At 37.3% G+C, this 16,148-nt stretch overlaps 1 protein-coding gene across 1 annotated transcript in view; it reads left to right on the forward strand.

Moving 5' to 3' along the window:
- cdk17 (cyclin-dependent kinase 17) overlaps positions 1-16,148 on the forward strand; it is a 78,249-nt gene that overhangs the window by 35,024 nt on the left and 27,077 nt on the right. The window contains exon 2 of the mRNA XM_052118203.1: positions 9,093-9,257. Within this exon, the coding sequence (XP_051974163.1) occupies positions 9,131-9,257 (127 nt within the window). The 5' untranslated portion in view covers positions 9,093-9,130. The remainder of the gene's footprint in view (positions 1-9,092; positions 9,258-16,148) is intronic.

Consider the following 16,148-nt stretch of genomic DNA (forward strand, 5'->3'; position numbering starts at 1 on the left):
TGACAACAGAGCAGCAGCATTCACAAACGCGCTGGCGCTGCGCATAATATATATTTACTTATTAAACACAGCCTTTTGTGATTCACAGAGCTATCGCACATCTTCAAGTGGCTTATAATAAAATGCACGAGTCATATGAACTGCTTTAATGGTGTTTTTATGGTTCTTTTTTGTCATTTTTGGAGCTTGATAGTCTTTACAGAGATGAGATTTTACTTTACCTTTTGAGTCTGATAAATTAAGTGTTTTGGAGTGTTTGTATTGTGTATTATAGATTACTGGTGTTTGTGTGTGTGGTAATTTTAAATGTTATGTTTTAAATTGTATTATTGTGAAGCACTTTGGTCAACTCTGTTGTTTTAAATGCTATATAAATAAAGTTGAGGTCAGATGCTGTGATTTAATTATATAAATAATATGTAGTTTACATGCGCTGTGTGGTTCACAGTAGATTAGTGCTCTGCAATGTCATCTGATACAAGGTGTTGTGAATGATTGTCAATGTCTGTGGAGTTTCCAGTGGATGAACGGTCGGATTAATACATTCTCTCAAAGTACGCAGCTCTTCCACACTAAGATTGCAGCCTTTAACGGTTTAATAAATTACACTAGGACATGTTACGATTTTAATTGAATTAATTTCAGTTTAATACATAGTTTTTTCCATTCATGGAAAGAAGTAAGTCCTACGGGTGTGATGAAGAATAATGCAATAGAATGACAGCAGGATAATTATTATTAATGAAAAATAAGTCTTATAAATTCACTCTAATCGATTTAATATGCATCTGTACCAGTGACTAGTGTTACTGCAGTGAAACATATTTTATTTATTTATTTTTCACCTCAGTGCTGTTTATAATATCAGGACTGTCAAGCAGTTTAATAGGTTTGTTGTCCTACAAATAGAGCTTTAAAAGGTTTTGTGTTCTCTGCCGTCTTAATATTGAGTGAAGCCCAACTGAATCACACAAGTTTCGCTCTGACCTGTTCTGCGTTTATTTCTGGTTCACGCAAAAGCACACTTCATTCGCCTCGCAGAGATGCATGTGTCAGACTGAGTGAGGTTGGCGGGTGTTAATGTAATGCCTTGCAAGTATTACTATTGCACATACTTGGGTTAAGACATAATTTGTACCCAAGCAACCAGAATATCATTGAGATATTGGAGGTGGGTCTTTTGACCAGTAAGCAACCACATACAAACTTCCCAGAGCACCCTAGTAATATCAAGCAATGTCCTGGAAACCACCCAAAATATTCAAGCATTGTGGTGGCGAGTTTTCCACGGGCAAGCACCACTCATTGTATTCAGAAAATGTAAAAATCTTATTTTTAATGACCATTATCTGTCTGATTAGGCTGATATTGAATTTGGATTTTTTTTTCCCCTATTTTAAATGGCTTAGTTCTACTGTAAATTATGTTCTGATGCCTGATTTCAAACATGTAAAAATATATATATATTTTTAGAAATTATAACTTTTTTGTAAAACTGACAAAAGTTGATTATTGGTTATTATAGGTATTAATGACATCAGCAATCATATTGTTTATTGACTTTGTTTTGAGCCAATAAACAAGGTTTATCTGCTTCTCTTTAGTAAGTTGTTTTTATATGTCTGTGTGTGTTTGCATCTGTGTGTGTGTCTAGCTGGATAACCCAGTTTCTGCCTCTGCAGGCTTCAATTAATGAGGCTGCTGTTTGATACCTTTGGCTGGTGAATGGTGTGGTGTTTGATGTCAGGACCTCCTGCTCTAATAACCTTCAGTCTGTGGTGTCACCAAGTTGCAGGGGCTGTTCCACAATACACAATGCCTTTGTGGGTCACATACATATCGTGCTGGTCTTTTGTTTATGTATGCTTGCCAGAAAACAAGTGTAACTGGGTAAAGGTTAGGCACTTTCCATGAATAAGGTACACTGTGTTGTCTCTTGACTTTATTTCAAAGTATTAGAGGCACAAATCCCACAAATGGAGATTTTGGCATGCACCACCATGTTGACCATTTTGTAGTATTGATTGCATCCATCAAGCTCAGCCATTCAACCCTCTTTTCCTCTTTTCTATTTATGTAATTACATTTATGGAGAAAACACTAATTGAACACTTAATTAGAAACACCTGTACCCCTGCATATTAATTCAATGATCTAATTAGCCATGCACAACACGTCGAACCAGGCAGATGGGCTACAACATCAGGCACTTTATTAGGATCATAGTGTTTCTAATAAAGTGCTCAATGTGTGTAAGTTTATCAATAACTACTGCGCTGGGTAGCTCAGTGGTAAAAGTCACTGGCGTTCGCAATTTACATACACCTTAACTTGGGTCAAACATTCTGGTTAGCCTTCCACAAGCTTCTCACAATATATTACTGCATTTTTGGCCCATTCTTTCAGCCAGAACTGGTGTAAATGAGTCAGGTTTGTAGATCTCCATGCTCACCCATTCTTTTTCAGTTCTGCCCACAAATTTATATTGGATTGGATCAGGGCTTTGTGATGGCCACTACAAAACCTTGACTTTGTTGTCCTTAAGCCATTTTGCCACAACTTTGGAGGCATGCTTGGGACCATTGTCCATTTGGAAGACCCATTTGCGATCGAGCTTTAACTGCCTGGCTAATGTCTTGAGATGTTGCTTCAATATAGCCACATAATTTTTCTTCCTCCATGTTGCCATCTATTTTGTGATGTGCAACAGTCCCTCCTGCAGCAAAGCAACCCCACAACATTATGTTGTCACCCCCATGCTTCACAGTTGGGATGGTGTTCTTCAGCTCGCAAGCCTCACCCTTTTTCCTCCAAACATAACGATGGTCGTTATGGCCAAACAGTCCAATTTTATTTCATTAGACCAGAGAACATTTTTCCAAAAAGATATTTGTCCCCATGTGCACTTGCAAACTGTAGTCTGGCTTTTTTATGGTGGTTTTGGAGCAGTGTATTCTTCCTTGCTGAGTAGCCTTTCAAGTTATGTCGATATAGGATTTGTTTTACTGTGGATATAGATACTTGTCTACTTGTTTCCTCCAGCATCTTCACAAGGTCCTTTGCTGTTGTTCTGGGATTCATTTCCACTTTTCGTACCAAACTATGTTGATCTCTTGGAGATAGAATGCGTCTCCTTCCTGAGTGGTATGATGGCTGCGTGGTCCCATTGTGTTTATAAATGCATACTATTGTTTGTACAGATGAACGTGGTACCTTCAGGTGTTTGGAAATTGCTTCCAAGGATGAACCAGACTTGTAGTGGTCCACAATTGTTTTCTTAGGTCTTGACTGATTTCTTTGGATTCTCGCATGATGTAACGCAAAGAGGCACTGAGTTTGAAGGTAGGCCTTAACATACATCCACTGGTACACCTCCAATTCAGTACACCTCCTGTCAGAAGCTAATTGTCTAAAGGCATGACATCATTTTCTGGAGTTTTCTGAGCTGCTTAAAGGCACAGTTAACTTAGTGTTTGTAAACTTTTGACCCACTGGAATTGTGATATAGTCAACTAAAAGTGAAACAATCTGTCTGTAAACAATTGTTGGAAAATTACTGATGTCATGCACGAAGTAGATTAATGACTTACCACAACTATAGTTTGCTAATATGAAATCTGTGGAGTGGTTAAAAAGAGTTATAATGACTTCATCCTAAGTGTATGTTAACATCTGTCTTAAAATGTAGTTTGAGTATTTGATGAAAACCAAAATAAAAATACTTTTACTGAGATTCTGGCCCTATTTTGTACCCTTTTCTTGGACAGTGCCTTTTTTTTTTGGTAGATCTGCAGGTTTATGTTTATATTCAGGAAGCTGTTATGAATTTAGGAGGCATTATCAGCTCCTGTACCTCCCCCAGCACACACCAGGCACATGAGGGTTTTGTTATGGTTTGAGTAATATGCCCTCTCACTGTCACACATAGACCCCTTATCTCTCAAGAGGAGTGTGTACAGGGGAGGTGGGCTAATCCCAGCACAAGGGAAGTGTGGAGGGATATAAACAAATTCTCTCCTAGCGTTTGACTCATGCTCTTTTGTGAATGGACGATTGGACAACAACACAAATAGAGACAGGCTGATAAATGAAAAGGGCAAAAGAGACAATTGAAGAACATATCTTTAGATTTGTCTGTTTACGACATGATGTGCTTTACTACTGGTTTGTGTTGTCTGTGTATAAACCTTGAACTAGTTTTGTTTTATCATCAATAATGAAAATAATTGCTAAACCAAGCATCACTGTTGCTGTTGTACTTTAAATAAGTTGTGAAGAAAAAAAAAAATTCCCTAACCCCAAGATATTGAATGATAATACTGGAAAAAAGGTCCATAGACTAACATTGAAGGGAGGGACTCAGGCCATACTCTATATATGGTCAAGAATATCTGAGAGACTTGGATGGTAGTTTTTGATTTGGGCCTTTAGGCAACAAACTAGCAGCCAACTAGCAACCACACAGAAAACCTAAGAAACCACTTAGCAATGTGCCAGAACAATTCATAGGACCTTAGCAACTATATAGCAATGCCTTGTCAACAACCCACAACACCCTAGCATTGTGGCAGTGAGTTTGGCACAGGCAAAAGTACCATTCACATTAGGGGTGGACGATTTGACCAAAATCTATATATCATGATACAGATAAAAAAATTCGGAAAAAAGGTTTATATATTACATAACCATAATGCAATAACTATTTTTGAATAATTTAAATAAACCTTACTGTAATGCTAAATTTCATATTATGCCACATTGTCTGTTATTGACCAATATTGGTATTATAAATGTCCTCAAACTTAACATCTCAAAGCAATGAAACAAAGAGAATGCGATAAGTTAAAAAATATCCAGTGAAAATATTAGGCCTTTAATGATTTAAGTCATCTCTATAGAGAATGTATGAATATCCGAAGGCAAACATGGTTGGTTTGTTTCCTAATATCAAACATAATTCAAACTGAATTTGTCTAAGTGTAATGATGTGTTGTTTAAAAATCCTTTATTTTGGCACATGGGACAGTGTAGCTGTTTTCCTCATCAGTGGTGTTAGAATGTTGGACTGTTTAGCCGTTTGAGTGAGATGTTTGACTTCCTCCATAGTGCTTTAATGTATAAAACTCAGTAGAGTTCAAAAGGGTCACTTAGGTTTTGTGGTCCGAGCTGTGATATCGAGAGAAGCCAGGTTGATTTGAGCATTTGATTCCACTCTGCGCTCTCCTGTCTGTGGAGCACAAATATTGGGAAGCCTACTGGACTCGCACACACTTGTGTGCTGCAGAGATAGCGTGCGAGACTCTAAAACACAGATAGATGTGTCAGAAAAGATGCATATTAATTCATATAAAGCTCTGAACGCAAGATGAATGACTTTGGAACTTGTTGAATTACAGTGAAAATGTAAATGCTGGATAAACCATGTCATGTTTCTTCAATTCACTCTGACCATGGATAGATATGCACACGCCGCGCACATTAATATTTTCATGTCGCAATGTACACAATATATAAAAATCTCTATCGATTGACAGTTTATATCGTCACCATGATATAAATTGTCATATTGCCCATCCCTAATTCACATTTAACTGACTGTGCTTCTATCCCCTGCAGCCTCGTTTTTTTATTTTTATAAAATAAAAAATAGCATTTATTTTGACCAAGGTCTCTAGGTAAAATCAGTCAATATAATCAACATGATTTGACAACTATAAACAACTTGATGTGTACCTGGGTGTTGATCATTGAGATAACATTGAAAATATGTCTTTCTAAAAACATTTACAGCTGACCAAAAACTCAGAAATCAGTGGTTGTGAAAATGTTATGTGACTTAGGATTTTAAGACAGTACGACAAGCAGAACTGTACGTCTGTCCTTCACATCCTAATTTGCAACAAAGTTAAATATGCTGTCTGTTCTTAAATAAAGTCTACACCAGTCCCATAGAACAGAAGCTCCATCCACTTCCACATGCATATTAAAAGAACTATCATCATTTAATATGCACATATAACCGTCTTTGCATATTTTGGATTATTGGTCTCATTGCGGCCTACTCTCCCCCATTTAGGCAGCCCACTTTCTTAGCAGCCTGATCCCTGGAGTGCTGCTGTCTGTGGACTGATATTGCACCAGGGGTGGATAGAGGGAGGAGGCAGGGTGACAATAGGTAGCACTGTCCCCAATACCATTCGCTCATGGGCCAAGAATGCAGCTTGTCACTGTAACAACAGTGTCACTGTCTTGGGCCAAATAGTTCTGAAGCCTCGTACACCATGCGGAATAAAAAGAGAGGTGGAGAGAATGAGAGACACCGATTTAAAGAGAGAAATATTTTGTAATCTTAAAAGGAAACACAAAAACAGAAACAGTTTTCTGTGTTTTGAGCCTGCAGTGTGTTTGAAGTCATTTTAATGAGGCGGACTCCAGGAGCGTAGAAAAGACTTGCCATAAAGTTTCTGTAGGCCAGCATCAAAGACTAACTTCACATGGGGGAGAAATGATGTGCGGGAACGTGTGTGAACTCATAGCCATCTTCCTCCTTCATGCAGTTGCCATAGGGGTCATCTCAGCCTCAGATGGCACATCCCTGGAGCACCCACAGTCCATTCACTGACAAACTGGTGCATATTGCACACAAAACTGTAAAGCACTTTCTCATTATGGCAGGCTGTAATCTGATCGACTGACTTCATGCAATTCCATGACTAAGGGCAGACAGGTTATGGTATATTTGTTAAGATTCTGCCTCTAAACAAAGTTATTTACAACGTCCAATTCTTTTGAGTATGAAATAATCACTAGATTTGCCCATATTTTCCAGGTTGATGGCATCAGAGCTTTGATATAAAGATAGTTTTGTTTGAGGAACTAGATATCAGTGGTTTATTGTTGTGGTATAATCTATTTCAGATAAACCCTCCCCTAAGTGGCATGTAAAAGCAAAACAAACTGTAGTTAGTCACTTTAAATGTCTTTAAAATTGACAGAATAAGCTGCACTATGGTCCAGACCTGTTGATGTTTAGTGAAAGTTCTGGCTATGTAAGACTATTGTAGGGGAAATTAACATGATGTGTTCTACACATATTAAAGTATGTTTGTGTACTGTATGTTCAGGCTGGTTTGCCCAGTCCTAGCAGGCCTAAAAGAAGAATACCAACTGTTTAAACACAGACCCACAAAAAACACTTGAGGCCACAGGGTGTGTCGAGACCCTGTTGTCCTGCCTAGCAGAATGAGATACCAGCTGTTTGAGAAGATGTGCTCTGTCAGCATGGATATTTAACTACTGCTTGTATGTATGTGTTGGAAAATGAGCTGTCTGGTGCTATACTGGCCTATGGTTGTAGACCAATCCAACTCACACATACACACACATACTCGCACTCGCAATTTCCCATTTTGCAGTGCCATGAAATTGGACACCACCTAAAGCCACCTAGTTGTAACATGATAATCTTTTGTATGTGTGTGTGTGTGTGTGTGTGTGTGTATGATTACAGTGTACCGGCTCTTTGTATAGGGACCAAATGTTATCAGTATGTGCTGTATTCATGAAAGATTTTGGAAAACCTTGAAGGGTTTAGTTTACATTTGCCTTTTGAACAAAATGAACTTGCGGCCCTGTGTGAATATGGGTGTGTAGTCTGAGGGTGGTAATACAATGGGCAGAAAGACTCCCTCTGGCTCCCAAAGCAAGGTGTTTCCTGCCTGAAATTGTGCAAAGTCAGCATGGATTTATTGAGAGAAGAACACTGCTGCACACACACACACACTCACACACACACACACACACACACACACACACACACACACACACACACACACACACACACACACACCTTAAAGCTATGTTAAAATAAAGCAATTTGCCATGAGACGCAATATGTTACAGGGGTCTTCTTAGGGTAAGGCACGTTTTTAGGCATTATGCAACGGTTAACTCCCTTAACCGTGGCAAAAGCATTATAATTGATGGTTTTGAGTGGCTTACTGCTTTAATAAAATGCAGTCAAAAGCAATGACACCATGCCATGTTCAAGAATTTTATTAATAATAATCAGAATAAACAATTCTACCAAGATAACTGTGGGCTCTTTGTGGTTTCCGTAGAAACTTTGCATTAATATTGAATGTGCAGAAACAGGTGTGTGTATATTTTGGCATTTTACAATGGCTTTGAACACATACATTCAGAATAAAGTATATTCAGCTATTAGTATGAAAACTTCACTATCGTATATTAATAAATACCATCATTAATTTAGTTAAATACATAATCATTATTTTATATGAAGAAAAAGCATTTGTGTCGGGGGAATTATGACGCATGTGGGAGTGTATGTTTTAATAATGCACAAGACATCATGTGTTGAAGTGCCTATAAAAACAAAATGCAGTCTCATGAATTTTTCATTAAAAGTCTTTTGATTATTAATGAAGGTTTTTATTTATACTTGTCAAATGCATGAGTCTTAAAATCCTGCTGTGTTGTTTCAAAAACGGTCCCAGGGGAACTTACATGCACTCATACACAAACACACTCATTGCTCTGTCTAATTTACCTGAACACTTCTCATTGGCTATGTTTGGAATGGAGTCCTTGTATATATGCTGTATACTGCCTTCTATTTTTTTTATATAGTTTCCAGCAGTGTGCCTTATGTAGTGAAAACATTTAAAACTTAGTGTGCTACATTGTTACTCAATACATTCGTATTAATGAATTCTTCACATTGAATATTTAAATCAGAGAGTGGTGTACAGTAGGGGTGTAACGGTTCACATTTCTCACTGTTTGGTTTGTGTGTGTGTTATATGTGTGTGTGTGTGTGTGTGTGTGTGTGTGTGTGTGTGTGTGTTTCAGTCCAGTTTTGTGGAAAAGTGTAGGTGTTTACCTTCTGTGGTAATATTTCAGCAACTTTGTCCCCCCAAAAGTCAGTAGCATACACCATAAACTACACACAACCACCCACTGGACTAAATTCCTTTTTTAATGAAAAGATGTCGTTGCATACTCCACGACCCTTGGATATTGGATATTTGTAAGCTAATGATAATTAACGGTGGTATGTTGTCCCGCAGGCCCCCCCCCTCCCCCCTTCCCCCTGCCTCAGAGGCCCATGGAGAGGATGAAGAAGTTTAGGAGGCGTTTGTCGCTCACTCTGCGTGGTAGCCAGACGATCGATGAATCGCTCTCTGAGTTGGCGGAACAGATGACCATCGAGGAGAACAGCAGCAAGGACAGTGGTGAGTGTGTACTTACTGTATCTTTCATATTGTTTGCAGTGTGTGTATTGTATTTGCAGGGTCACCTTTAGTGTTGAGTAGTCATTACAGCTTGATTTATTTGCACTTTGATTAGTTTGTGGAATTAGCACTCAGGAAACCTGGAAAAGTTCCACTTCAGCAGGAAAAGGGCCTCCTGTATTGCAACTCGAGACGTTAGGGCTCTATAAACAGATTATCAGATTTTATAATAAAACTATTTTTAGTAAAGCTTATTATATGAGGTTGGGGGGGGGCAGCTGTGCTCAAATCACAACCTAGAAGAGGTATAGACTGTTAAATGTTCTTGTTTTGCTCCCATTATGTCATTTATGAACGAAACATTTATTTACCATTGTGTTAAATTCACTTTGTTTGTGTCAAGAGAATACGAGGGGTCAATGAGTCAAATTGTTTAATCAGAACAGAAAAGACTGCAAACATCCAGGAACTTTATATGCTGCGATAGCAATAATATTTAAAATATGGTAAAATAATGGTAAGTGGTTTGCACTTATATAGCACCTTTTTAACCTTAACGGTATTCAAAAGGCTTAACACTGTTACTCATTCACCCACTCGCACAAACATTCACACACCAATGTCATGCAAGCTATGCAAGGCGCTATCCTGCCATTGGGAGCAACTTGTCAGTGTCTTGCCCAAGTGGAGTCATGTGGGCCAGGAATCAAACCACCAACCCTGTGATTAGTGGACAACCCGCTCTTCCACCTGAGCCACAGCCGCCCCATCAATATCATGAATACTCTGCATTCTTGCAGTCGGTGTGAAGACCACCTCATTTTACTTTGGCCCAGATTGCAAGATTTTCACTCTGATAGTGATTAGCCCCTTTGATTTCTTTCCAAGATGTACAGGCATAAATATGTGGCATTTAAAACTAATCATAAAGTGTTACTACTTGGCAGTATCATAACTACTATTTAATTTTAGGGCTGAACGATATATTTATATTAATGGTATTTTTTATATTATGTCTAACATCGTGAACACGGCCATGATTTTCATGCTCTTTTTATTTGGCATTTAAATTAACTAAAACATGTCACTCAATCTGTGCTAACCAAAGTCTGCACTATTTTTCTAGTTGGTAATGCAAAATTAAGCCAGGACTGTCATGTTTCCAGTCATTGCGAAACCCTAAAGCAATGTAATTTGTGTTGTAGGGAACAGAAATGAAGCAAAATACTTTATTTTGTCCCCTTCCTCCATTCCCTCAGAGGCCTATTTCCTTTATCTCCTGTACTTTCAGCTAGCTAGTAATTACATAAAACCAATGACATCTCTGAGTTTAAGAGTAAGGGAGCATGCAACAGCTTGTGAGAGACGGGCTAAATTAGCTCCGGTGCCTTCAGGACAACCTGAGGGAGGAAATAGAATCATAGACTGATTCAGGCCATACAATGAGACTCTGTGTAAACTGCAAGCCAATGTGGTTAACTTCCCTCGCCAGCCTGCTTCAGCGCACCCGCAGCGTGTGCAGTGTGCTCGATTTTAGTAAAACAGTAACCACACTTATTGAACTACCAAAGAAATGTTTTGGCTAAGAACAAATGGTTGAGTTCCATGTCCCTATCAGAACACCTATGAGGGAGAGTTTTAAGGGAACGGTACATGCTGAAAATCATCATGAATGTTTGTCAGCTGGTTTTGGAGACTGCTCGTGAGCTTCCAAAACATCCTACCTGAAATTTAGACATTTTCAAATTTCCTACCTGTTTTTGCTAAATGAAGGCTGCTCCAAAGAGTGCCTTTACTAATTTATTATTAAGTATTATAAATGCTGTATTTTAGAAATTTTGATCTAATGTCTAAGGCAGCATCACATGGATCCTTGGTGGATAATGAAATGCATTTACAAAATTATTAGCATTCAGTTATGCGTAACAATAATGAAAGTTTTTTTTTAGGAATAAAGTGCATTCATATCATAATATTCTGACAGAGTAAACACAGTAGCGTTTCAAAGAAAATGAGGAACATTATTGCTGTCATCGAAGGCTCTTTTGTGAATCAAACACTCCAAGTGGTGAATAACTCCTGAGACCCCTGCGTGACTGCTGTGTGCATTTTCCATTTCCCTTTATGATTTGTTTGTAGTAGCACCTAATAGACAAGCAAAAAATAAAAATAATTCTAGAGTAATTAGATTGCCTAAAAATGTATGTCCATGCATGTGGACAGGGGGACTAATTTGTGAACTTGTAGTCATTATAACTTTCTAAAGTTATAGAAAGTCTGTTTTTTTTTTCCAAATTCAAATCAAATTGTTTATTATGTTTTCAGGCGAGTCGGTTATTCATGTTGTTTTACAGACATTACAGCTCATTTTCTGTAAAGCTGAATAAATAATTATAAGCATCATCCTATCACTGTCAGCCATGTTTAAGTAAAATGTTGCATTATACAATTCTGAATCTATGTACTAATTACCATTGTCCCATGTCTGCCAAACATGTTGAGTGGTCCAAAGATCACCTGCAGCCTGAAACTAAACTTTTGTTGGATTTTAGGATTGAATGCACTTAGCTTCATAGAAAGCTATAGGATGCTCCCTTGCTCACTATTTAGTGAATGACTTGACCTCGAGTGTGCTGTCTATCTGTACTGGTCTCAGAATGGTTAAAATTGCACCTTATTTTCCTAACTCCATATAAAGCCTCTAAAAGCTAATTTTTCAGCTTTTGGATGAACCCATTTATTCACGATGTGAAAAAGCACCGCAAATATTTAGGAATGCATTTATTAATGTTCATGAATAGAATCGTATCGCACAGAGATAACAAAATTAAACATAACAAAATGTAAATTAAAATTAAGCAAAATGACCCACAGATGAGAGTTGAAAGTTATTCAAAATAACTAACATGTTTTTTCTACTTTTGAGAAAATATGGGGCCCGTATCAAACAAAACTAGAGACTCTACTTTTTACAACCAAACAGGTTTCAATGAAAAAAACTTAAAGATATGTCTTAACGGGGCCAGGTCCCCTAAGCAACCAAATTGGCCTGGTCGCTAGGGAGGATAGAGTCAAATAGGGTAACCTCCTTGTGGTTGCTATAATGTGGTTCTCGCTCTCGGTGGGGTGCATGGTGAGTTGTGCGTGGATGCTGCAGAGAATAGCGTGAAGCCTTCACATGTGCTATGTCTCCGCGGTAACGCGCTCAACTAGCTACATGATAAGATGCGCGGATTGATGGTCTCAGACGCGGAGGCAACTGAGATTCGTCCTCCACCACCCGGATTGAGGCGAGTCACTACGCCACCATGAGGACCTAGAGCACATTGGGAATTTGGCATTCCAAATTAGGGAGAAAAGGGGAGGAATAAAAAGAAAGACATTTCTTACCAGTGGCACTTTTGTTGCACTGCATCCGTAGGAATACTTCGTGACACGAAGTTAACCCTTTAAATGAGGGTCTTGTGAACAGTATTCTGCCTGTTTTTATACCTTTAAATTATGCGTTGCAAATAGCGAATTCAAAATAGCGAGTCCTCACATGAGGCCACAGCGTCACACGAGGATAATTGATCTTATTGTGAACGATTCATCCATGCATATGTTTTATTTATTTTGTTGACCTCGTAATCTTTAATCAAATGTCACCACGATATTCCGATAACTTCTCTCTGGTGACGTATGCAGGACTTCTCCAATGATTTTGTCCGCTTAAACCTTGCCCCTTTCTTATAAATACCACAACCTTGTGTAGAGTTGAATGACGCATCAATCACATGTTGGTGAAGGTGTATTATCATCTGTTTTCCTCAAAACTATCGTTCCTTAATCCAAACTTTGTTGCTTACGGGTCAGCTGGCTTGAATTTACATTTCGAATGAGGAGGAATAACGGCGAATTCGTGGTTGTGTTCGAGACATTTCACGCCTGAATTGCTGAGGTGATCATTTATGAATACAACACTTCAGATGCTCTTGCAGCTTATTTATTTTTTTAATGCAGTTATCTTGGGATGCACAGCAGGTGTAAGTGTTTTTTTTCCTTTATATTTGGTGTACTGTGATTCAAAACATTAAAATACAGTTATCGTTTGCTATTTTTTCAAAAGCTACAGCCTCGTTGTAAGCAAAGGCTGCGATGTACTTGTGCATTTATGTTCATGTTGTCAGTTTGATAATATACGTGTTGAGATTGCTGCTCAATTTCACCAATAACTGCATCAAGCAGCATGGTGGTAGGGGTGTGCGTGTCCACCGCAATCTCACATTCAGATCTGCCTCCGTTCCGCTATGCAACGCCCATATATCTTGTTCGATAAGCTGTTTCACTCTGAAATACGTCACCAAACGGAAGTAAAGTCGGTCGCAACTCCCGTTTCATGCTGACTTGGACTGTATTCACTGTGGTTTGACAGTGACAGCACAAAAAATATACAGCCTCACCCATGCCCAAGAACCTACATGAGAGAATTCACAGGTTAAGACTAACATTCTTCAAAGAATGCACATTTTATAGTTTTACTCAATCGCCAATACACTTGCACTGAAATGTACATAATGGTTTTAACATGCCCACTCAGCAATGAATACAGACACACATAGCCTTATTTAAACACTTATACAGCTTGGTTGTGTGTTGAATGTGGGGTATAGCTGTAGTGTTGACCCAGCTGGTTTCTACGTCAAAGACTGATGAAGGATTTATAAAGACTCTCCCATTACGTAAGGATATTATGCCGTTTGCTTCTCTTTCATTTAATCTGTACATTAGTGAGGGTTCAACTAAACCCACTGGGCTGAATCATGATCACAGTGATGCTGAATCACTGCAGGAACATATCAGCTCAACCAATCTGAATACATTTAGAGACTGTTCAGAGGAAAATTGTATGCTGCAATTATTGTGAGATTTTAGTATTGTCAATATTAATATGAAAACTTAAAAAAAATACCTCTTTTGTTGATATATCTGAAGGAAACCTGAAGATTTTCTTAATTGCTCATTTTGTAAATGAACCATTTGAATTTTGGTCCCACTTTACCAGCAGGAAAGATATAAATACAATATGGATATGAGGTTTGAATGGGTGTTTTTCTTTCTCTCATTAACATTAATGAAATTATGTATTGCTGATTACTTGATCTGATTTCTTTAATTTCCAATCATAGCTACCTAAAAAAAAAAATCTGAAAAATCTGTTAATTTTAATTAAATTAACTATTGACACTAATAACTTTCATTAAAAGTCATTGACAAACATAATGCTTTTCAGATTAGTAGTTCATGCACAGTAGAACAGGGGGTTTCAAACCTTTAAATGCCAAAGACCCCCAAATTGAATGAACCCCTCCGAGGAATCCCCTGTGTGACAAAAGTAGTAAGCATGATATTATAATGACTTTTTAAATGGCTTTCATATTGTCATTGTACTAAATGGAAAACATTATTAAATTTTATCTGGAAAATATTTACTTTACACTTTCTTATGCTGGAGTAAACTTAGATGTATAAACAAGAAGAGAAAGAAAAAAAATATATATATACATACGTAAAACAATAAATATGGTTTTAAAGCAGCTTTCCGGACTATAGTGTATTACAACTCTTATTTCTTACAAATATGATATTTATTTTAATAATATATTAAATTATACAGCAATTTATTTTTATTTCTCTTTTTATCATTTTTTTTTTACTATTGCTGTCAATACAATAAAATAATCATGATCAATATAATGATTTCAGAATGAAACGACACCAAAGTCAAATAATGTAAATGTCAATAATGTATACTTTTTTACTTGCTTAAACTTAAGTTTACAACATTAATACTTCTTAACTATGTTTTTAAGCTAATTTTTTTCTGTTTACGTGTGTGAATTTCCTCTTTCAAGCCCTATTTATACTAATTTGTTCGTGAAATTTTGCTCTTTTGATTTAGTTTATTTGTTATGTTTGTTACATATGTCATATCTGTTTTGTACAGGAATGTGTGTGTGACTGTATGTGTAAGTGTGTGTGCATGATTGTAAATAGATAGATGTACAATAACATTTAAATAATATCATGTGTTAATCCACAATTAATGCCCAGATCAACATTTATGGAAAAAATTATCTTCAACAATTGTATTAAAACATTTGAAAAATATTATTATTATGTGTATTTTGATCATTTTTGACTTCACAAAGTCCCAAAGTTTGGTTTCTGTACTAAAAACTGTATGGTAGTTAAAAATTATTATCTACTTCTCCCTGCTCAAAAATGACCCGAACACAATAAGAGGTTAAAAAAATTATGAAGTGTTATTAATAAACCCTTTTAATTACGGTCCACCTTGAAAAAGAGGGTAGAAAAATGGTTGTTTATATACATTTCAAACAATGTTATTTTTTTTTATTTATTTGTGGTCTTTCTTTGCCAGAACAGCACTGTCATGAGCATATTGTGCCATCTGTCTTGCTGAACTTATACCTTAGTCATATGTGTGGTTTTGTGTATTTATTTGTGCTCTGTATTTCCCTTACATGTTTGAAGCACTCTGAAGACATTCTTTGCCTCAATAATGGATACAAGGAGTGAATTTATGTCTGTTTGCCTGTGTGTTCACTTTGTGAATCAGTAAGGGGCATCAGGGTTCTGTACAGACCCCTACATGCCTGTCACTAAAGACATTCGGCACGGCAACAGTGGAAGCAGCCTTGCTTTGGGCCTGAGAGCTTCTGCTGACATTAAGTATTTTTCTCAGGAGCACTGTTGCTAAGCAACTAGATGTAGTGGTAAGGATAGGCTTAGAGTTTACATATTTTATACTTGCGCATTAAAATGATCACAGTGTTTTCTCTTCAAAACACAAAGTTCTTTTTTAGAATTATTTTTTAATTATTGCAC

This window comes from Xyrauchen texanus, chromosome 45, assembly GCF_025860055.1.
Source record: "Xyrauchen texanus isolate HMW12.3.18 chromosome 45, RBS_HiC_50CHRs, whole genome shotgun sequence".
In the NCBI taxonomy this organism is placed as follows: domain Eukaryota; kingdom Metazoa; phylum Chordata; class Actinopteri; order Cypriniformes; family Catostomidae; genus Xyrauchen; species Xyrauchen texanus.